The 23,179-nt window shown below is 38.2% G+C and overlaps 1 protein-coding gene across 1 annotated transcript in view; it reads right to left on the bottom strand.

The window, feature by feature from the left end:
• Positions 1-743: 743 nt before the first annotated feature.
• LOC121414436 (sperm-associated antigen 17-like) overlaps positions 744-23,179 on the bottom strand; it is a 45,912-nt gene continuing 23,476 nt past the window's right edge. The window contains 21 exon segments of the mRNA XM_041607612.1: positions 744-838; positions 1,649-1,786; positions 2,379-2,523; positions 3,413-3,448; positions 3,450-3,674; positions 4,458-4,669; positions 5,441-5,602; positions 7,002-7,145; positions 7,439-7,561; positions 8,222-8,469; positions 8,833-9,056; positions 9,934-10,949; positions 11,571-11,715; positions 12,724-12,905; positions 13,578-13,722; positions 14,575-14,756; positions 15,345-15,477; positions 17,115-17,302; positions 20,251-20,373; positions 21,993-22,193; positions 22,814-22,925. Of these exon segments, the coding sequence (XP_041463546.1) occupies positions 813-838; positions 1,649-1,786; positions 2,379-2,523; positions 3,413-3,448; positions 3,450-3,674; positions 4,458-4,669; positions 5,441-5,602; positions 7,002-7,145; positions 7,439-7,561; positions 8,222-8,469; positions 8,833-9,056; positions 9,934-10,949; positions 11,571-11,715; positions 12,724-12,905; positions 13,578-13,722; positions 14,575-14,756; positions 15,345-15,477; positions 17,115-17,302; positions 20,251-20,373; positions 21,993-22,193; positions 22,814-22,925 (4,110 nt within the window). The 3' untranslated portion in view covers positions 744-812.

Below are 23,179 nucleotides of genomic sequence, written 5' to 3'. Positions count from 1 at the left end.
TATCTTGTTCTAATTGAGAGAAATGTATGTGGTTTTAAACAGACAATACACATCTTACCTTCTATTATTCACCTTAAGACGATTGTGATATGATTTTCAACCAATCAGGAGCATGCATTCTAGACTTATGCTTGATATTTTGACTGGCGTTAAAGACAACTCTTTCTCTATAGGCCCCAGAAAAGCCATCCAAATTTTATTCCATACATTACCCAATTGTTCAAATTTGAATTCCCGGATGAAGAAATAGAATTTTAGACACAGATGTCTTGAAAGTGTCCTCACACTTTTGATTATGTTTTTCTTCTTCCTTGGGTGTTTTTCAACCATATGAACAGCATTAATTACAACACATCAGATTTCAGGAAATTTTTTTAAAAAACAATACCTTTGCTATATCATTTAAAATGACTTTAATGTGATTCTTTGAAATCATTTAACAGGCTCTGATTGAAGACTTCAGCTGAAAGACTGCTACCCCTGAATACAAAAGCTGCAGTTCATGCTGTATCAAACTATTAATGCCCTTCTTGTTTGGTATCTTTCATTACTTCCAATGTGTCTGGGTGTTTGTAGTGTTTTTTTCGTACAAGATGGTGCTGCTGCTGATGGCTGTGATGAGGATGATGATGATGACAACTGGTATATCTACGATCACACATCAAGTGGTATTAGATTTATCAGTATCTTTTAGTACTTCCCAATGTGTCTGGGTGTTTGTAGTGTTTTTTTTTCGTTCAAGATGGTGCTGCTGATGATAGCTGTGATGAGGATGATGACGAGGATGATGATGATAACTGGTATATCTACGATCACACATCAAGGTTCTCTTGGGATTCTACAGGAAGAAACAAAAAGAAAAGAGAAAAAGAAATTAATCCACTTTGTGTTACTCTCAACCCAGATGAGGTACATGGAAATGGGTAGTAAGGTATTCTTCAAAAAGCTTCCACTGAGATCGGTTGGTAGCTCTGCTTTATAGCAGGAACAATATAGGAGTACATTGTGCACCTAAAAAGGATTAAATTTTGCACAATATGATACCACAACACTATTTTTCGCACTGATAATCCATTGATAACTTAAAGAAAAAAAAATTATTGTATATTTTCATTTTTTTTAAAATAAGGGGTCATGATAAATGCAATACAAGAATCTGAACAAAGGGCTGGGGTGGGGATAGCCTATCCGATATGCGTCGGGGTATAGTGGGCAAACTACTGACGGGGAGGGCGAAGCCCGAGCGCCTATCATCACTGGTTCCGTTCGTAGAAATTCTACGAACCCCCAACTAAGCTTCAACATAAATATTCATAACTGCCCGCGAACATGGACCAATAAGCGAAGAGGCTTGAACGTGACATGAATTGCGATGGTATTTGATTGGTTAAAAAAATACAGTTGATCGCCATATAAGGTTATCTCATGAATGATGCATAATAAAAAGTATGTCACGCATAAGATAACCATATATGCATATTGATGACTTTACCAGTGATAAGCGCTCGCCCATCAGTCTGTTTCGCGCAACCAGTAACTTGCCCACTATAGCCCGGCGCATATCAGATAGGCTTGGGTGGGGATGGCTCGGAGCAACAATCCTTGATGTGGTAGTACACCCTGCATATGAGAAAGAGAAAACACTTACGTTGTGGTATATCTTTCCTTGGTCTAATAATTCCCTCTCTGGAGGGCGGTCTTGTAGCAATCAGTCGGACTCCAGCGGACGTCCTAGGCTGCATGCCAGCGTGGGTCCTACCGTCATACTCAGCGGCTGTTAAAACATGTACAAGGCAGTCAAGGAAATTTTAGTAGTAAAATGACATGTTTAAAAGCAATCATCGATATATGGGGTTTTGATGTCCCAATCATTCAACATCCACATCACAGCCCCACAGTCAGGGTTTTGATTAAGGGGTTCAATCCCTTCTCTTCCCTTCTCTTATGCTTTTCCTTGCCCATTTTCTCTTGCAATTGGCAAATCTTAGGGGGTGCAATCAAACCCAAACCCCTGGCTACAAGCTTGCATCACTATCCTTCATTCATACATGTACATGTCCAGCATTATGGAATAGCCTTCCTCGTAGAGCTTTATAACTTTTAAAAGAGCGCTTTATAGTAATTATTATCATATATCATTCAGGACAACAGATACTGTTCAATTCCTTGTTAGCAGCTTTAATTTACCCTACAAAGATCATATTTTAGCTTAGGCAGATTGGAAGGAGAATAAATGAGAATCTATTTCATAGTAACAAAGAAGATGCCAAATCATTCATAAAGGCATGCATAATTTTTCGAGCAGCTTTATGAAACATACCCCTCCCCCTTGATTAGATAAAAGACATTAAGCTCTTTTGTTCTATTGAAAAGGATATCTGCTGACACTGGAAGGTACATGAGCTCCGTCTCGGTGATGATCTCAATGTGATGATCAATAGAGCCACGCCCACTCTCTCCTTCGACCCCAACAGCTATGGCATAGAGGACCAGATCAAGCTTTGCCTTCATGCCTGCTGCCACCTACAGATGGAAAATGAATTGCAGTAACGCCATTGAATTTATTCCAATCGTCTCAAGAACCCATTAATCATGGTGCATTGTTGTATGTAATCAATATATAATTTTGTAATTGATTTTTTTTGCAATAAAATAAGTTACAATTTTGAGAGTTACCATAGGAAAACTAACTTTCTGATATTACTTTCCATTGATGCCTGTACAATAATGCATTTTTCTTCTCATAGTAGTGAATATGGAGCCAAGGATTATGGTCTGTAATTCAATAAGAGTGACTGATTGTAAAGTTGATTTTATGCCTGATTGCACATTATGCATGCTTCGCATGCTGAATCAATATTGGGGGAATCATAATGACCATTGTTTCCATGTTGTTTTCTTTAATTTAAGATTTCCATATTGCACCATTGATACTTGTTATCATTACATAAATGTTATCCAAGAACTATTGCCTTTTATTAGCTTATCTAATTGATAGGGGAGAAAACTAATTATTACAATTGTTCAATTTAATTGTACAAATGTGCAAGATTGCAACATCAGCGTGCAAAGGATTAACATCACATAGCAAGAATATCAGCCCTACGATCCCCTGCATTTGCATTGGTATGAACAAACACTTATGTGCATCTTCAATTCTGTTCATATTTTTGGGTTGACACAATATGTGCTCCTGCAACTATTGCTTCAAGCTTTACTTCATCTAAGATGTAGGGTTAGGATTAGAGTTGCAATAGGGTTTAGGGTAAGGTTTAGTGTTAATTCTAGGGTTGAAATTGGTCAGTCCATAAGTGTGTGGAATTTACAGCAGAGCTACAAGTATTGTCACTGGAGAAAATCCCAGGGATTTCCTATTCCTAAAATGATGATCCTGTTCCTGAATGTTTCTTACCGGTCCCGGAGTGTAGACCACCTGTAGCCCCGTCCCCCGGGGGCGGCTGCCTGATCTTGTACCGACAGCTGTCCACTCCGACGTTCTTCAGATTGACCTGGAAGGCGTAGGTGCATCCTTCCCGTAACGTGCCAAAGTTGACCTCCCCGGGCACCAGCTCAAAGCCTCTCATGCGTGACAGGTCGGCGGTACCCTTGGCCTGGGCTCCGGCGATGGAGGATGTGAATATCTTCCGGCGGACCGAGTCCTCCAGCTCATCGAACTGTATTGTGAGGAACAATAAGGGAAGGATTTCATGAAGAGTCTTCTCAGTGAAATTTTGCTGATTTATTTGCTCCGAGCCAATCATATGCAAGGATTTCAGTAATTTATAACAAATGGTCTTTGAAACTCACCGCCTACATGAATTTGTTATATGAAATATTTCCTAGATGTGAAGATTATCAATAGCTTATAACATTATTTTGTCAATGACATCACCGAATGAAATGATTTGTGGAGCGTTGTGGCCCAGTGGATAAGTCTTCTTACTTTGAAACAGAGGGTCATGGGTTCGAATCCCGACTAGGCGTAATTTCCTTCAGCAAGAAATTTATGCACATTGTGCTGCATTCGAACCAGTGCATGAGCACTGAAAAGGCAGCTCGAGCTAAAGCCGGGTAATAATCATAATAACGATCCTCTGAATAAAATATTTCTAGATAGATGGTGCTATAGAAATGCCTATTATTATTATTATCAAGGAAATGTTCTGAAGGAAAGTCAAACCTATGGGCACTATTCCAAACTTTAATTTATCTTCAGCCACAGACTGACATAGAATCACCCAAAGCATGCGATCCACAAAGCACCATTGCAACATGCGGATGCTCTTGATGGGTGAACAGACTCCTGTTCTTTGGCACCTGACATTTTTTCAAAAGGGAATAATATCAAACAGGTTTCATACTGTTATAGGCAATCAAATGTAGCTCTTATTCTTAGTGCGGTAGCTACCATAACCATAACGTCACTTGTCAGTGCTTTGAAATATACGTTTCCTTACCCTGTTATTAGGCAGTGCTCCTGGCTTCTGTCCCAAGATGGCTGCCGGCAGTCTGACGCTCTCCTGCCTTGGCTCCCCGTTGACATCAACCAACAGGCTCCGGGTCAGGACGATGTCGCTACCGGCCGATGGGATGATGTTGGGACGAGACTCCATTGGGACATCGTTGACGCGAGCCTGGGCGGCTGTCTTTACCTCTGGTGAGACGCTCGCTGTTGGAGAGAAAAAGAAATAGTGATATTATATTGTATGAGAGATTATATGAAAAAATGATGATACACAAGATAAACGGAATTTGAAAAGACAAAGACCTGTATTCTCAAAAGAGGTTTCACTTGTATCATGGTATAAAACCATGGATTATGCAGATTGGTTCAAATATTTACACTTATTTCATTGCATACATTAAGAAAAGTCAAATTACAAAAGCATGACTTTGGCACACAGCACCTAATTGAAGTGCGATAATACAATCTGCATAGTCCCAGATTTTGTACCGTGTCCAGGTAGCTGTTTGTAAAGTTATGAACAACTTTATTAAAGACTGGAAATGTTCTTAGATTATAAATCATTAACATAATGGATATATCATATAGCACAAGAAAGGTTCACCAGTCGTGTGTAAAGGCATTTGTAACTTACAACAGCTCATTGAAACACCCAACAGTGGCCCATAACACAAAGCTTAGCAATGATCATAGAGCATTTTTCTAGGATTGATTCCATTGACTACAATGTACAATCAATCATAAAAATCAAGCGTACGATTAATCGCTAACCTTTGTGTTACGGGACCCAGAAGTGTCTTATACATTGTATGTATGTTTAACGTTCAATGATTAAGGTATATAGCAACATCAACCTGGCACAGTGGCTGCCTGGCCCACGATAAATTGGGCAAAGGGAACTTTCAAACAATAGAATATGGATTTGAATTAGTGGACTGCCACGCGTATATCGATCATCAAATTTCCACAGCTTACCTGTCATATCAGAACGGTTGGTGAGGGGTCCCTCTTCCACCATTTCTGGGATGGTGGATGGGTGAGCGGGGAAAGAGGCGTAGCTAGAGGGGGTCTCACTGGGAAGGGCGGGGTTAGCCTGGCCCCCCTGAAGATCACTCGCACTCTGCGGGGTGGGGTTAACTGGGGTTAGATAAAACAAAACAAAAACAATGCAAACTCAACAACAACAATATTATGATTTGTTTTTAATTGTTAGTGATGTAATAAAAAACTTTCAAATAAAATGAAATCACTAATTTAAAATAATGATAAACAAGTAATAACATAAAATCATGCACAAACTCGGTCTTGCCACAATATAATCAACCCTTAGGATGTGGGGGGGGGCGCATCACCTGGTGCCCTTTTCACAAATAATGTACATGTACTTACAACTAAAGCAATTTTACCATTATCGTAACTACCATGGAAACCTTGATTGTGATTGACTGTTGAGAGGAATTGGAAGTTCTGATAGTTTCGGGAGAGCCCTAAAAACATATCTATTATCAAGGCTTCAATAATATGGTTTTTAGTCTGGATCTGGATGTGTGTCATCGTTTCATCTCTGCACCCATGTTTTTGAAAGGTGGATGCAGAGAGGAAAGCACTCACATACGTCCAGATCTGGACTTGGTTATGTACCCCATGTTATATTCCTGCTTATACATGTATTGTAATAATTGTAAATCATTTACTTATTCTTATATGTTCTGTTTATTCATAATTTGTAAAGCGCATAGAGAACTAGACCAGTTATTATGCGCTTAATAAGTATCCTCTATTATTATCATTATTATTTGAGCCCTTTCACTGGTATTTTCCATAAAAGTAATTTTGCCATGATATAGTTGTAACTCTTTATGATACAGGACCCCCAAGAAGACAGGAAGACAAGACTGTTTCGATTCTTTTTCATGCAAATATGAATAGTACATTAAATTGGTTCACAGGACTGTAATGATATTTCAAATATTTTAACAATGATGCCAACAATGTAAACGCATTGCTGTATGAGAGGGCTGAATGACTATATATTAATAGGTCTAATAACACAGTTTAAATTTTACATGAATATTACTGAATCAAAAAATTCAAAACTAGAGGAACCCCCCCCCCTGCAAACAAAATGCAACATTAAATGGTAGTGAAAGACACAAAAAAAACTATGGAACGAGAACCGGGTCAAGACTCGTTAAAATAACAAAAGTAAAATCACAACTGGAAGCTGCCAAATCGCAGCATTCCACTGACTGATTACTGGTCATAAATTTAACAAAGAAATTCTAGATTATTTCATAACAAGTGGGCCAATGCTGTGGCACCAATTTTACAATTGATGGTAATTTCTACATTTATGGTAAGCTAAAAGGTATTAAATGGCACGGTTACAATTAATTGTAACTTAACAATCAATGATAACTTCAGGAATGTCAAACTTAATTGATGGAATTGTCCATATGGAAACAAAAGTGAACAAACCAAATTGAATGCAAAACAGAATGGATTTAACATGAGAACAAACTGAAAGAAATCTCACCAGGTCTTCCAGTACCCTGAGGTTGCGAAGCATGGGCCGGGGTGGGGTTGGTCGGTCTAAGAGCTGTAGGGGTACCCTGGCCTGTAGCATGCCCTGGGGTAGGGTTGGTTGGTCGAGTGTCGGATGGACTAGCTGGAACTAGACCTATATGAGAAGAATCAAAGCATCTGGCATAAGAATGAGCAATATGAACAAAATGACTTGCTCATGGGCATGAGTTCCGTGGTTAGGTGTCAAAGCCTAAGTGTCTAGCCGAATGACGCGAATGTTGTGGAGGGATTTGAACCCCAGATCTTGTTGTTCAAAGTTCAGAGACTTATCCAAGGAGCCACAACACCTCTACTGCATAATCATGCACCACAGGCAACCCAGATATGGCAGAATCACAGAGAAATCAAGAATTGATTATAAGCTACAATAGAATCTTGTATTCCTACCTTGCTGAGCTGATGGTGTCGAGGACTGCATCCCGTCATTGGTTTGGTTTGAACCCGTGAGGGCAGCCTTCAAGGGAGATATGCTATCGGAGGTTTCACTTCGCTGGGCTGAGCAAGCTGCACCTATAAAGAGTGAGGAAGATCATCATAAATTTGTCAATCATCAATCATTAAAATGATTCAATTTCCAATATAATGAAAATAGAAGGGCAGGTCACATTTTCCCCTAAAATATTCTTTTGAATTTTTGACTTTTCACTTTTCAGAACAGAAAAAATGTAAATTTCCAAGACTCACTGATGACGGTCAGATGCACTCTCATGGATTGGCTGAAAGTAATTTGCTAAATAGGTTGTCCACACTAATGAATACAGTAATTCTAATATGAAAAAATGAAAATATTTCAAATAAATGATTATTAAATGACTTTCCAGATGAAGTTGACAAATTCCATGACTCTTCAGCTCTTTTAACTGCTGAAAAAACTGCTGAAAAAATAAAAATTTTATACAGAATTCTCTTTACTGCATAAACTCGGAATGAGGACGAACATTTCAGAGAGATCGGTATTACTGAATTGATCAGGGATGCATGTCTTGAAAGGACTTGTTGAACTTTTTATCTGACAGTCTATGTCATTCAACAGTTACCATAGTAACAATGCTTCTCAACCAATCAAAATCAAGGAATGTTATCACATCTGACAACTTATCAAATAAAAAAAAAAGTTTATGCAATGCTCCTATACTTTGAAGGCCTTATAGCACAAAGACTCCAACAAACCTGGCTGAGCAGAAGGAGCGGCTGGGGAATCAGTAGGTGTACTTGGAAGACTCATGGCCGTGTTGACACCAGGACGATTGGCCGGTGGCAAGTCCTTGGTCAGGGCATCCATGTCCGGGGCAGGTTCTCCATTGGCTACGGCTTCCTCGGCTCTCTTGAATGCCTTGCCCCAGTCGCTCTCAAAGTAAGGTGGGACGGTGCGGGTGAGGAGAGCCTCCCGGCAGGCCTTCTCTTCTTCACGCTCTTTCCTGGGATATTACAAAACATTAGGGAGCTTTAAGTGTCTCAGCCATGAGGTGGTCTCTTCTGATTCATAATATACAAATAATGAATGTTTATGAGTGCAATAGACAGAATACTTCAATTCATCTTTCACCAAAAATGCTTGTAGAAATAGTGTTACTATAACAAGTCTTTGAAATGGAACATGATAACTGGGAAAATGCCTTGCATAAGGGCACTTGCCGAAACATCTGGGCTTAAAGCCAGATAGTAAGACCATCACCCTAGCAATTGAGCTACATCCATCTTCTACATCACTAAGAGTATAAGAAAGATTGAAAAATGAGGAAAGACTTGAAAAAAAGAAGATAATCTAAGAGTGGACTTACTTGACTCTCTCCCAGTCTGCATCAGTATACTTGGGATGTGGTTTCGGTGGTGGGGTCAGTGGAGGAGGTGCGGTAGAGATCTCGTAGAGGGCCACAGCATTGCCATCTGCTTGGACATTGGGCGGCCTTACAGGTTCTGTACTGGTGAGGCCTTGGGTGGCTGGGGGTGCATCTGAGGAGGAGGGCTGAGCGGCATCACCCTCCTTGGTTTGGTCGTCCTCAAGCTATCACAGTGAAGAATAATAGGATTAAAGATAATTTAAAATCAGGTAAAAGAAATTCAACATGTGAGATGCCCTTCATGTAGTAAGAATATACACGTAGCAAGTTCAAGCTCAATTCATTTATTTTCCACCAACATAAAAGAAGAACAATATACAATATGTACAAGAATGAAAATTACATGTAAAAGAGAAAAAAGGAAGACTACTGAAAAGTTCATAAGAACTTGTGTGTTGTAGCTCCCAGTAAAACAAGAAAAAAATACATATGGAAACCACCAGCATACATACAAGGGGGACGGGGACAGTTGGGGAAAGTGTAGAATTAGGCAGAAAAAATAATTTGAATATTCACTTATATATATGTTTTTTTAACTTAACTTTAAATGAAGTTAATGTAGTTGAACACTTGATATTAAATATAACATTCTTCCTTTTGTATTTTGGAATCCTTGGGAATGTTAACTGTTCAAACTGATCATCGGGATAATAGTGATAATTATAGTGATGAATATTATAGCAGAGAAAGATAGCAACATTAGACACTATTATTATGGATAAATCTGCATTAAAGATAGGTCCACTAAAAGGGGATATTCAATTCATCTACGTTTTTTAGTTAAGAATTTCCAAAAATAAGGTTATAGAAAGTAAATGTCAAAGCCATAGTCAGATGTTTTAAACGCATTTCTCATTAAAGCATGCAAGTTCAGCTTTGAATTGTTAAAAGTGCATTTCAAGTGAATACTTCATAGAATTTGTAATGAAAAATAAGTTCATCCATCAGGAATTTTTGTCCTAGACTTTATAGTCTACCAATAGATTACTGAAAGCTTCTAAAGCTCTAATGATGAGCTTATATAGTATGAATACTACTTACCTGTGCCAGAATGTGTGCGAGGAGATCTCCTGATTTGACCCTTTCTTGCTGAGAGCGAGGGTCCTTGATGGCCCTTTGCTTCGCTTCCATCATCTTCTTCTTCATCTCTTTTGCATAAGCTTCAAGTCCCTCCTTCATTTTGCCCCTCAGCTCCTTCTCCATGGGGCGGTAGGCAACGAACTGCCTCAGCTGAAGCTGCTTGGGACATTGAGGAACTGGTCCTCGCTGTGGCGGTTGAGGCACATTGTTGACGGCTACGCCCTTCCCGACCTTGGTACCGAACTTTGGTCCTGGAGTCTTGGTCTCTGTTGCTGGAAGCGTGTTGAACTCCCTGGAGCGGAGATTCCTAGGGATGATGCTGGGTTCATCAAATTGGTTGAGCCATCTTTGGCTGATGGTTGAGGTGTGAGGCTGCATGATGGTGATGCCATTGATCTCAGGGTGATCAGGGATAGGGTCCTTGAGGACAGCTACGTTGGGGTCCATACCTGCCTGGTGGACATAAGGTGCAATGTCCTGCTGCCGTAGCATCTCGGTACCGCTTCCATCAGGGTGGATGACAAAGAATCTTGGAATGGGCGACATCTTCGGAGGAGCCTTCACCGCTTCCTCTTCCTCCCCTTCCCCAACAAGGGAGACTTTACTGTCTTCGCTTGGGACGAGGGACGTGTAGATATCCCCATTCCACTTCACCCCAAAGTGGTTTCCGTCTGCATCACAGGTCTCTACTGCAACCACATTGTTGTGCTGCATGGTGTACGATCCTATCAAGCTTGGCTCCCCGCTCTCAGCCTCCTTGGGCGTATACCGCGCCGTTCCGTCAACGGCAACAGCCACTCTGGAACCCTCGCAATGAAGAATCTCATAGGAGCCATCGGGAATGGCGATGATCTCGGAACCATTCCCGAAGATGGTTGTGGCAACGCTGTCTTCGCAGTTGAAGATGACTGTAGCGTATCCCACACACTCCACCTTGACATGTTTCACATCTCTGATACCAGATACAGGGGTCTCTCCTGAAAAAGGACAAGAAAGAAATCACTTCTTACATTCTATGTCCATAATGTTAGTTCAAGGAATATTCTGTATCATCTAAATGTAGCACCAGGGAGCAATTACACCTTAGGAATAAAATTGGAACATTCAAATGCATGCAGTTACTCTAGCGAATATTTGAATGTTACAAATACATGTGATTCTTGTGTTAGATGTAGAGTATGAGCTATATGGTATGGTGTCTGGAAAGTAATATATACTTTTAAAATGCATTCAGCATGGCCTCTGCTATCATCACTGTAATACATATAAAGTGATACTTGTTTTGAGATGGATACTACATTTTATTTTCTAATAGCACTGCATGAGCTCCTTCATCATCATCATCATCACTGCTATTATTGTCATTTTCATAATCAGCATCAACATCATCATCAACACCATCACCATCATCATCATAATCATCACCATCACCACCATCATCATCATCATCATCATCATCATCATCATTGCTATCATTATAAACCTGATAAACTATTTCTTTGATCTGCACTATAATAAAAAGAGACAACTTGAATAAATTTATAAATGAAAACTGTTGTTCATTTTGCAAATTACTATTATTCAAGCAGAATACTTGCCTGTTTCATTAGCTTCATCACATTGTTGTCTGAAGATAACCTTTTTGTAATACGTTGTTATTCGTGTTCCTTCATTGTGGTCAACAATGCGCACCTTATTCGGTCGTTCAACCGTGATGACTCGATCCTCACGGGTCGTCAGGACCTATGAAACATATATCATAGGAATATATAAAGAAATGTTGCTGCCGGGAAGATAAAACCTATATGTATCTAAATTTCAGGGATTTTAGGCGGAAATTACTCCAATTACAAGACAATTTCTCAAAAGATGTCCTGAAAGAACCTCAACCGTCGATCCCCAAAAGAAGCCATTAAACCATGAAAAAGAGAGTTATGATTTTTTTTAATCTCCTGAACATTCAACTTGTTTTGAGATATGAAATTTCATGGCCTAAGCAGTAAGGAGAGAAATAACCATTGAATAATACCCCAATCAGGTGCTTAATGGGTACCCCCTAGATTGTGAAAATTATTATAGCTTGTCCAGTATTGTGGATGCCTAACATGGTGACTGGCTAGAATACCCCCCAGGGATTGGATATGCATTTGTCGTTTGCAAAAATATCTTATTGAATAAGCTCTTAGATACCTACAGTGTATATTTTAAAAATCTTATGAGTAACTGGAACATTATCATGTTATTCTTTTATATATTATTTATTGCATATGATACAGAAAATGTCAAAAAGTGCATTATTATCACTATTATTACTATTTTTTATTATAATATTATTATCATCATTATTATTATCATTATCATAATTATAATTATTATTGTACTATTATATTAATAATAATATGTCCATTTATATAGTGCAGTTACTATGTGCATATACTCAAAGGCGCTTTGATACTTGGTATCATATTATTACTCCGGCTGTAGCTAAGCCACCATATTAATAGGCACTAAAGCGTTCAAGGAATAAATCCTACTAGTTACCCATTCCCCTCACCTGGGTAGAGTGCAGCACAATGTAGATAAATTTCTTGCCGAAGGAAATATGCCATGGCTGGGATTTGAACCCACGGCCCTCTGTTTCAAAGTCCGGAGACTAATCAACTGGGCCACAACCCTACACAATTATTATTATACCTGTGCATAAGCAAACAATTTTTTTTTCAAATTATGATGTTCAGGCTTGATTCCTACCTCTCCTGATACCGGATCTGTAGCACTGTACAGAAGGCACTCCTTGGGGTCGAAGGTGCTCCCATCTGGGCGTGTCCCTATCCTCTGGCCGGTGGGTGTGGTCGTTACCCACTCCTGACTGGAGGAGGTCTCTGGGAGGGGTTGGTCTTGGTCCAGAGGGTCGGAAACCTTACCCTTAGCACCTGAAACAACAAAAAAGCAATTAATCAAGTTTTAATGATATGCCCTTCTACTATTTTCTCCATTCTTACTTTGAATAGCCATTTTAAGGAAGTGGACATCACTTAATATGGAAATATCTTTCTGATGATGTAATTTATCTGCTTTTGCTCCTTAATTCGGAACACAGGTTCATTTTCTACCCATTTTCATTGTTACAAACAATAAGAATAAATACAAAATGTAACCAAGTTGCAGTTAATAACATCAAGATCTAAAATAAAATTGCTGCAAATAAATAAAAGCTTATCAACTTATTAATGTCATACTGTGATGTTCTTTTTCTCTAGTAACGTTCTGCTCACAGATGTATCCATACATTGCACATTATTTGTATTCAAACTTTAGGACGTCACAAAATTAAGTATTTTGCTTAAATTTAAATACGAGTTTCAGCATTTTGCTTAGCTAAGTAAAATACTTTGTACAAAGTCAATACTTTCAATTGAATACCAGGGGAGCTTTTCATCAACATTTTTTTCTGACAAGTAGTAAGATCTGATATCTTTCCTTGTTTCTAATTTGCTGAAAGGCATTTTTACTATGGTAACTGTCGGACAAATTGGTACTTGTCAGTTAAAACGTCTGACGAATCCTTTCATGAAATGCTACCCAGCACTGGCATTCATACTCACTTCTCTTTGACGGGCTCTCACTCCTCTGGCTGAGGGAGCTTCCCCCTCGCTGTGGGGACTGGTCCCGAGGGGTGGGGCTCGATGGGTTGGGAATGGAGGAAGGCACAGCTGGGCTATAACTCACAGCACCATCGGCAAACAAAACCTGTAAGGCAAAACAGATTGGTTGACACTTGTGAAAACTTCAATCATAATAATAATAACTTAAACTTATATAGCGCTTTTCAGGAAATCATATCAAAGCGCTTTACAATGTAAAACGTTCAAAATATACAAATTAGAAATCATTAAACTAAGAGAGAGAGAGAGAAAAAAAAAATCAAGGACACTGTAAATGGAGCGATTTTGAATATGCTTTCCTCATGAGGTACGTTTTTAAATATGATCGAAATGAAGTGATATTTGAGATGCAACGAAGGGAAGCTGGAAGAGTGTTCCAAAGACGTGGGGCAGAGCTTGAAAAGGACCTATCACCAAAATTTTAGTTTTTGCTTTTTTGACTGTTAAGAAATTTTGATTTGCAGAACGAAGGGACCTACTGGGAGTACAATAACATATAATAATTGATTTATCTATATAGCACAGCTACTATAAGCATAATACTGTACAGCACTTGATACTTGGTATAAGAACACTACCCTGGCTGTAGCTTAGCCGCCATGTACGAGCTATTAAATGAATTCCACGACTAAATCCTACTGGATAGTATTGTATCTACCGATTCATGTACTGCACATGCTGATATTAAAGAGTTGCGATTGATCCAACCAATCGCAACTATGGAAAGCCAGCAAAGTCAACATCTAAAATGCATGTTTGTTTAAAAAAAAATTAGATATGAATGTATATCCATAAATTCATTGATTTTTTGACAAATTTGGTATGTATCTCTTTGTTTACAAAGGAAAAAAAAATTATGACACTGATGGATTTCCATAGAGTTACGATTGATTGGATCAATCGTAACTCTTAGTAAGGCGGGGCCCTTAACACACACCTGTGTGCTGCCGTCTCTCATCATCTTGATTACACTGCCCTCGCTTGTTACTAGCCTGGAGATCTCCTGCATTGCTGGGTTCTCTCTTGGGGCCTCGCACGGTTGACTGCTGCTGTTCTTGGTCAGGTAACTCTGTCTGATCAGAAGCCGACCGGGGACGTTGGGATCTCGGACTTCATCTTCTGAAAATAAAGAATCAGAAAGGTTACAGACAAGTTACAGTAAAACTACGACATTGCTCTTTTGCATCAAAGAAGGTTTGATAACTCAGACAGTACATTTTACTTGAAATCCCCCAACATCTGAATGAAAGCACTAACAAAAAGACTGAGGCTGGTATTCTGAAGTTCAGTTTAACTTAAAAAAGATATTGGAAGTCTAAAATGTCAAAATTTTGTAAAAATTGTATGCTTTTTACAAATTTCACTGGGCTCTTTTATCATGATATAATGGCAAAGAAAACTAATTCAGTTATCATTCCCGAACAGTTGGGAATAATCTGAGCCCTGTAACACAAAGCTTATCAATGAATAGCAAATGTAAAAGAACGCTTCTGATTGGTTCCTGGTCAGCATTCTTGGCCAAATGCATGTGTAAAATTGATCCTGATTGGTCAGTTCAGTTAGTGATTGATTGCTATTATCTTTGTGTAACAGAGCCCAGATTGACAGATGAGCTGATAAATCAAATCTGTACAGTCAGAGATTTGTGTCACAAATGGCTTTCCATACTCAAACCACAATTTTGAAAATGAGCCTATGGTTCCCTACCTTCAGTCGGCTCCTGCATGTAGGACACACGGAGACCATCGGGGCAAGAGACAAAAAGCTGCTGAAACGGAGGGATCTCGGGCTCAGCTGCTGCTGCTTCCGCTTCCAGCTCCCTCTTACGTCTCTCCTCCTCCTGATAAAATACAAGGATGCAAACTTGGTAATTCCATCAAGTTGGGTCCAATTTAAATAAAGCCAAACCATTAGTTGCAAGCGGTCAGAGTGCCCCCGCAATTTTCACGGAATTTATGCCTTTTTATTTTGGCTCATCGGAAAAAAATGTTCTTTCTTCTATTTTTACAAGGTTTATCTGGGGAGAATTTCATCATTTTTGTTTTGAAAGGTGATCAGATGTGACAATTTGACTTGCTTTTAACAGGATCATGAAATGCTCCCCAGGTAAACCTACCACACTGAGTGTAGGATCTGCCTCTTTACAATTTGCAAAAAATGAGTGAATTCTATATATCTCGTAAAATTGCCCTCACTGGTCTGGAGGGAAAGGGGATGTTGCTCTGTTATGTTACCCCACTATACTAGCATTGAAATGAATTGCATATTGTATCGACTTGTATATAAAAAAAATTGAATTGAATTGAAATATTAAGATGTCCATGTTACATAATACTGATAATAATAATAACAATAATTATACATGCTTAAAAAGAACTTAACACTTACATTACCAGAAGTTTCTAAGCGCTCTACAGTATAATTCTGCAGTATAATTACCCTGGCTTCAGCATAGCAGCCGTCATGTGCACTGCGTTTCAAGGAACAAATTCGTGCCAGGTATCCATTCACCTCACCTGGGTCGAGTGCAGCACATTGTGGAAATATTTCTTGCTGAAGGAAATTACGTCATGGCTGGGATTCGAACCCAAGACCCTGTGTTTAGGTATCAACTATTCTCTTTCAAAGTAAAGATCAATTCAGATCTGCAAGATGGGGTTGGGCCTCTAGGCCCCATTGATGATTTTACTCTGCTGAGTGCATATAAAAAAGCTTCTATATGTCAGTTTTTAAAACTGCATACATAAATCACTAGTTATTACCTATTAAAGGACAAGTCCAACCCAACAAAATTTTGATTTGAATAAAAAGAGAAAAATAAAACTAGCATAACACTGAATATTTCATCAAAATTGGATGTGAAGTAAGAAATTTATACTTAAAATTTTCCCTAAGTTTCACAAAACAGTTATATGCACAACTTGGTCGGTATGCAAATGAGGAGGCTATGACGTCATCCATTCCCATTCCTTTTGTATTTTATGAAATATGAAATATTCTTCTTTTCTCCTCATTGTTAGGAGAAACAACGATTAATTCCTCACAGAACATGTGGAATTAACATTGTTAAACATTATATGGTTCAGTCAAGTTGGTCCTTATTGTCAAATCTGTAAAAATGAAATATTACTTCAAACAATAAAAAAACAAAAGAAATATTGAGTGAGGGACATCGTCTGTCTCATTTGCATGTCACTGAGTTGTGCACATCACTGTTTTGTGAAAAATAAGCGAAACTTAAAAATGTCATAACTTTCTTATTTTACATCCGATTGCGATAAAATTTTATTGCTATGCTAGTTTTATTTTTTTTCCTTCTATTTATTCAAATCAACATTTTTCTGGGGTGGACTTGACCTTTAAAAAGAAAATGTCTTTAATGACCTCTGAAAAACTACCAGATATGTTTTACAGATGCAGGAGCTGACACTAGACTCTGACATTGGAAACAAAGTTCAAACCAAATAATGAACTAACCTCTTTCTGTTGTTGTTCAGCCAGAAGTTGGGCTTGTCTCTCTGCCTCCGCTTGTTGTTGCTGTTGTTGTTGCTGCTGCTTACCCTTCTTTCCTGACCCCCCTCGTTTGCCCTTGGGGGAGGGGGCCAATGGGGGTGGGGTGGGTGACGGGGCTGGGGGAATGATGACCTCAATCTCCTTCTTTTCAGCTAAATATGATCAGGTATAGGAATAGTTGAAAAATATATCTACATTGTACAACAAGAGTAGAGACAAAAATTAGCCAATTAAAAGGACAGAATTCAAGCTGGCAAAGTTAGAGTCATCGCAATAGGTAATTATTTTCAAAGAACTTCTTAAAACCATGATCAATCTTTACAATGCAATCAGAGATATAATTCTAGTAAGTACTGACAGTTACAACTTACACTAACAAAACACCATGAAGAAATCAAATGGAGGCTGAAACCCCCCCACTACCCCAGTATACTGAAAATCCCCAATACATGGGTTCACGTACAGGGCTGTTAATCCAAGAGAATGATATGATTATTGGGCTTCTATCTCAGGAATTACTCTTTTTCTTCTGGAATACTTTTATTCATCCATACATGTAGAAACACTATAATAATTTTTAGGATTCTGTACAAATTCATGTATGATAGTTACCACAAATACAAATCCTGTTATACATAACCACAATGGGCAACTTGCCATTTTGTAGTCATATTCATTCCATATTTTTTGTAGCTGTTTTGTACCCCTTTTGAAAAATGTTGAAATTTGTCTATTTAGAAATCTAAAAATGGCCACAAAACAGTTACCACAAATACAAATCACGTTAAACATAACCACAGTGGGCAACTTGCCATTTTGTAGCCATATTCATTCCATATTTTTTTATAGCTGTTTTGTACCCCTTTTGAAAAATGTTGAAAATTGTCCATTTAGAATTCTACAAATTGCCACAAAACTGCAGATTTTGTCAATTTTGCACACCAGTGGCCTGTTGCATATAAAAAAAAAACTCTGGCATTTTTTTTCAATGTGTTATCCCAGGACCAAAATCCAGTTAAAACCAATTGCAGCAAAACCAATTGAAACCAGTTGGCCAACTGGTTTCAATAGGGAAATTGGAACAACTGGTTCCAATTGAAAACCAGTTGCCAACTGGTTCCAGTTAAAACCAGTTGGCCAACTGGAACCAGTTGGCAATTGGTTTCAATTGGTTTTCAATTGGTTCCAGTTGTTCCAATTTCCCTATTAAAACCAGTTGAATCCAATTGGAGGCAACTGGTTTCAATTGGTTCCAGTTGAAACCAATTGGAGGCAACTGGTTTCAACTGGAACCAGTTGAAACCAATTGGTTTCCAACTGGATCCAATTGGAACTTCCAGTTGGAATGAACTTAATTAGTTACAAATTAATTAACATTTGCACTATAAATATTGCTCATGCCAACACAGAAGCAGTGTTATATGTCTGTTAATACCAATGTAAAGGGCATTGATAAAACACAGACTTTCATATGTATACATGTATATGGAAGATCTTCAAATATATGTATTTTTATTTGATGTAATTCGGTAACAGTTAGTGGTGTACTAATTATCTTTTAATCTGTTCTAATTATAATCTTTAACATTTATGAACATGGTTTTCACTGCTAAGTATTCTAAAAACTTATCTGAAAAAAGTGTGGTACTTCAAATTGAAAAAAATTCAATAGATACAATGTAAATTAGGATAAATCTGATAAAACATTAATAAGTGCACACTGGCAAAAAAATATGCAAATTAACTGGTTTCAATTGGATCCAGTTGGGTTACTGGAAAATTTCCAATTGGAAACCAATTGGAAATCATTTCCAGTTACCCAACTGGATCCAGTTAGGATTTCCAGTTACCCAACTGGATCCAGTTAGGATTTCCAGTTACCAACTGGTTCCAATTAGAGTTCATTTCCAGTTCATCTCCAGTTGCCCAACTGGTTCCAGTTAGAAATCATTTCCAGTTGCCCAACTGGTTCCAGTTAGAAATCATTTCCAGTTACCCAACTGGTTCCAGTTAGGATTTCCAGTTGCCCAACTGGTTCCAGTTAGGATTTCCAGTTACCCAACTGGTTCCAGTTAGAAATCATTTCCAGTTGGAAGTCATTTCCAGTTACCCAACTGGTTCCAGTTAGGATTTCCAGTTGCCCAACTGGTTCCAGTTAGGATTTCCAGTTGCCTAACTGGTTTCAACTGGAAATTGCTTAATTCCAGTTAAAACCAATTGAAACCAGTTGAAACCAATTGAAACCAATTGAAACCAGTTGGAAATCCAACTGGTTTCAATTGGATTTTGCTGCTAGGATACTATTGTCAATGGCATGTTTTCCTTCAGCAAGAAATTTATCCACACTGTGCTGCACTCGACCCAGGTGAGGGAAATGGGTACCGGAAGGAAGTAATTCCTCAAAAAGCTGTGTGCACCAGAATCTGTAGACTAGCTTAGCCGAGGTAACATAGGAGCGCCTTAGAAAGGTGGATACTTGTCCTATACAAATCCTATATTATTTATTTATTATTTATTTAATTGCATGATTTTGTTCGCCAGAGTTTTTTTTATGGCAAAAATTTTATTCAACAGGCCTCTGGATTATACGCTGCAAATTAGAAAAATCATGTTTGGTTTTGACCTATGCCAATTCATGATCACTATGGCTCGAATTCACAAAGGTGGTTTTGAAAACCCACGATTGAGTCCATGGTTTATGTAGATTTTCTGTATAAATTACGCTTATTTACTGCGTACATGTATATTAAAAAATGTCCAAAGCTGAACACGCTTTTGTCACAATGCGCCAAATCAACGCCTGTTGCCATGGTTATCCACGCTACTTTATTCATCATTCCACTGTTTGAAGAGTGGACTCGTTAATTCAAAACAGTGGACTCATGAGTGAAATAGAGCATCAAACCATGGTAATAGGCGTCAATTTTGCACACTGAGACAAAAGTGTGCATCGGCATTGGACATTTTTTTTTTAAACATGCGCCCGATATGCGCTAAATCAAGCGTAATTTATACAGGAAATCTGAATAAACCATGGATTCAACCGTGGGTTTTCAAAACCACCTTTGTGAATATGGGCCTATGTGTTTTGTTATCCTACCTGCTTTCTTGGTCTTTCCCTCAATGCCATGATTGCTGAACGAGAGAACCATCCCATCATTCAGGTTAGCAGTGAAGGAGCCAAAGCTGGAGAGGGGCAGGTCTTTCTTCTTTTTCTTTCCTTCTGTCAATCAAAACACAGATATGATAATTTGGCATTGAGAACTTAATTGCAGGACAGCAAAGAGATAAAAAAAAGTAGGTTAAAGTGGTCAACTAATTTCACCCAGCTTTTAAATGTGGTGTTACAAATATTTGAACCCATATCCATATCATTATTATACAGTGCGTCCCAGAATAAACGAAACCGAGATTTAGCGATCATTTATCATAACTTAATCATAAATAGAATAGACAAATGACCTACCATTTTAAAGCTGAGAATCTCCTCTTTCATCTGATATTACTTAGATTATTTCTCATTCACGCATGAGTGAGCAAAAACAATTTGAAGAAAGGATACCAAAAACTCATTTGGCGGGGGGTATCTGGGTTTCAAAAGGAAAACCACATTTCTGAAAAGTTCAATATCTGCTCTTTAATTTGGTGCCTAAATTACAGAAAATGGTCAAGAAATAAAAAAGTTCTGGTCATTTGAAATAAGGCTTGTATTTCCATAATTTCATGAGATAAACGTGTTTTCACCGGTTTCCCACAGAAGTTTTCGCATGGTGAACAAAAGATTTAATGCATGGCTGATCGTCAACAAAACAGAGTGTCGAGTGAGTTTGAAAGCCAGCCTGGAGAACCTCTTCATTTTATGAAATTATTGAAATTCAATCCTTATTTCAAATGACCAGAACTTTGTTATTTCTTGACCATTTTCTGTAATTTAGGTATCAAATTAAAGAGGAGATACTGAACTTTTCAAAAATGTGGTTTTCTTTTTGAAACCCAGATACCCCCTCCAAATGAGTTTTTGGTATCCTTTTTTCAAATTGTTTTTGCTCACTCATGCATGAATGAGAAATAATCTAAGTAATATGAGATGAAAGATGATATTCTAAGCTTTAAATTGGTAGGTCATTTGTCTATTTTATTTATGATTAAGTAATGATAAATGATCGCTAAATCTCGGTTTCGTTTTTTCTGGGACGCACTGTATACATTATGAGTGCCATTTTGTATTGATTAACAAATAAAGCAATTGAAGGGCTACATTGCGAGGGGAGGGGTACAGAGGTTTCCTCTCTCCTGAAATCAACAATACATAGTAATACGATTAGCAGACCTCCCAACTCATGTTTCAGGAAATTTGGGGGTGATTTTGATAAAAAAATACGGGGAAAACCCAAACTATTTTTCCTGGGAATGTGTGATAAAGCTAACAAGAAAAATGGGAAAATTATATCATGACCAGAGCTCAGGATGGTTAAAAAAAATCATGATTCTTTCCACCAAATTCAGAATGGTTGAAAGGTCTGCATTTTAAAGCAGTAATTTCCATGAAAAACCCAGCAGTTTCTTGCCAAAAGAAGTAAAACAAACTGGGCAATTCCATGAAATATGTAGGTCCGACCCCCTATATGTGGGACCTTCATGAAATTTTCTGTCTCTGATTTTCTTGTTCTTTTGACAGTCTGTAATGTTATCAAAGGACCATGACTTGGTCAGTGTATGAAGTGAAGCAAGACTTGAGAAAAAAGAAAAATGGGGGTCGGACATACAAAAAGGTTGATCATTTTATGGAATCGCCCAACTGCAAAAAGCAACAGATGGCATCTCTTTGTTTTCAGGTCTTACCATCGTCAGCCTTTTCATCTTTCTCCTGTGTCTCCTCATCTGCTTTCTCCGTCACATTCTCCTTGTTGCTCTCTCCCTCAGCCTGGGGCGCTTTCTCCTCTACCCCGCCCCCTTCCACCTCTTCCTTGTCCCGCGGATCTAGCAGGTGGACGACGAACACGTGGCCATCCTTTAGAACGGACGTCTTCACCGACTTGGCGCCTGAACAGGTGTGAATATTCACAAATATGTACACGAGTGCAAAACATGTGGGGTGTCTTTCATCATGAAGCGAATGTCAGTGATTTTCACTGATTAATTTGTTCTGAGCCAATCAGATGCAAGGATTTCAGTAGCTTATAACAATCAGTGGAAATCAATGTCTCTTTGTTTCAGGAAATGGATTTCCCCATTGATTTCAGCTCTGTTCATTTACTGATTTGAGACAAGAATATTTCTAACCCATTAATTCATTTCATTTTCAATTTGAAAAAAAAAAATCCTCTGGTTTGAGAGTAAAGTGTGGAAGAAATTTTTTAAAATTAATTGGAATTGTTGATCATAATGCAAAGAAATATTAAATGCATGCTTTAAAGCCTTTTAGGAATCACCAAATTGACAAGAAATAATTCTCTATGAATGGGTCAAAACTCAAATGTTTTGACCCAGCATTTCATACATCTTATTGTCGCATACTGTAGGTTCGGTCATTTGACTACAATATTCTTCCTGGAATTAAAATTATTGAAAAGCCAGCCATGATTTGGAAAATAGATGCCGTTTCTTATTCAATGTCTGCCTGATATAATCAACAGAATATAGGATGAAATTGTACAACTTACCATTGATAAACTGTGTATGTTCAGTACGAATCTGACCCCCATCATGTGGAAATAAGGTGGTTGTGTTACCATTAGCTTGAATTATGCTGTTACCCACGTCATACCCAACAAACTGAGGGGGAAAAAAGGAATATACAATCATTTTCAGAAAATGAAAAGCAAATACATTCTACCTGATACGAAACTTGCATTATTGGTAAAAACTTGTTCATATAAAGCAAGAATTTGAGTACTCTACATTCATTTCATGTCATGATAAAATATGAGCATATGAAAATATGAAGGACCTACGGGTACGTCCACAGAATACATTAATTGCAAAATATTTTAAGAGCTTGGCTTCCCTGGGGGGGCCACTTACATTGA

This window comes from Lytechinus variegatus, chromosome 4, assembly GCF_018143015.1.
Source record: "Lytechinus variegatus isolate NC3 chromosome 4, Lvar_3.0, whole genome shotgun sequence".
Taxonomy (NCBI): Eukaryota; Metazoa; Echinodermata; class Echinoidea; order Temnopleuroida; family Toxopneustidae; genus Lytechinus; species Lytechinus variegatus.
The sequence above is the reverse complement of the archived record's forward strand: the minus strand, read 5'-3'. Positions and strand labels throughout refer to the sequence as shown.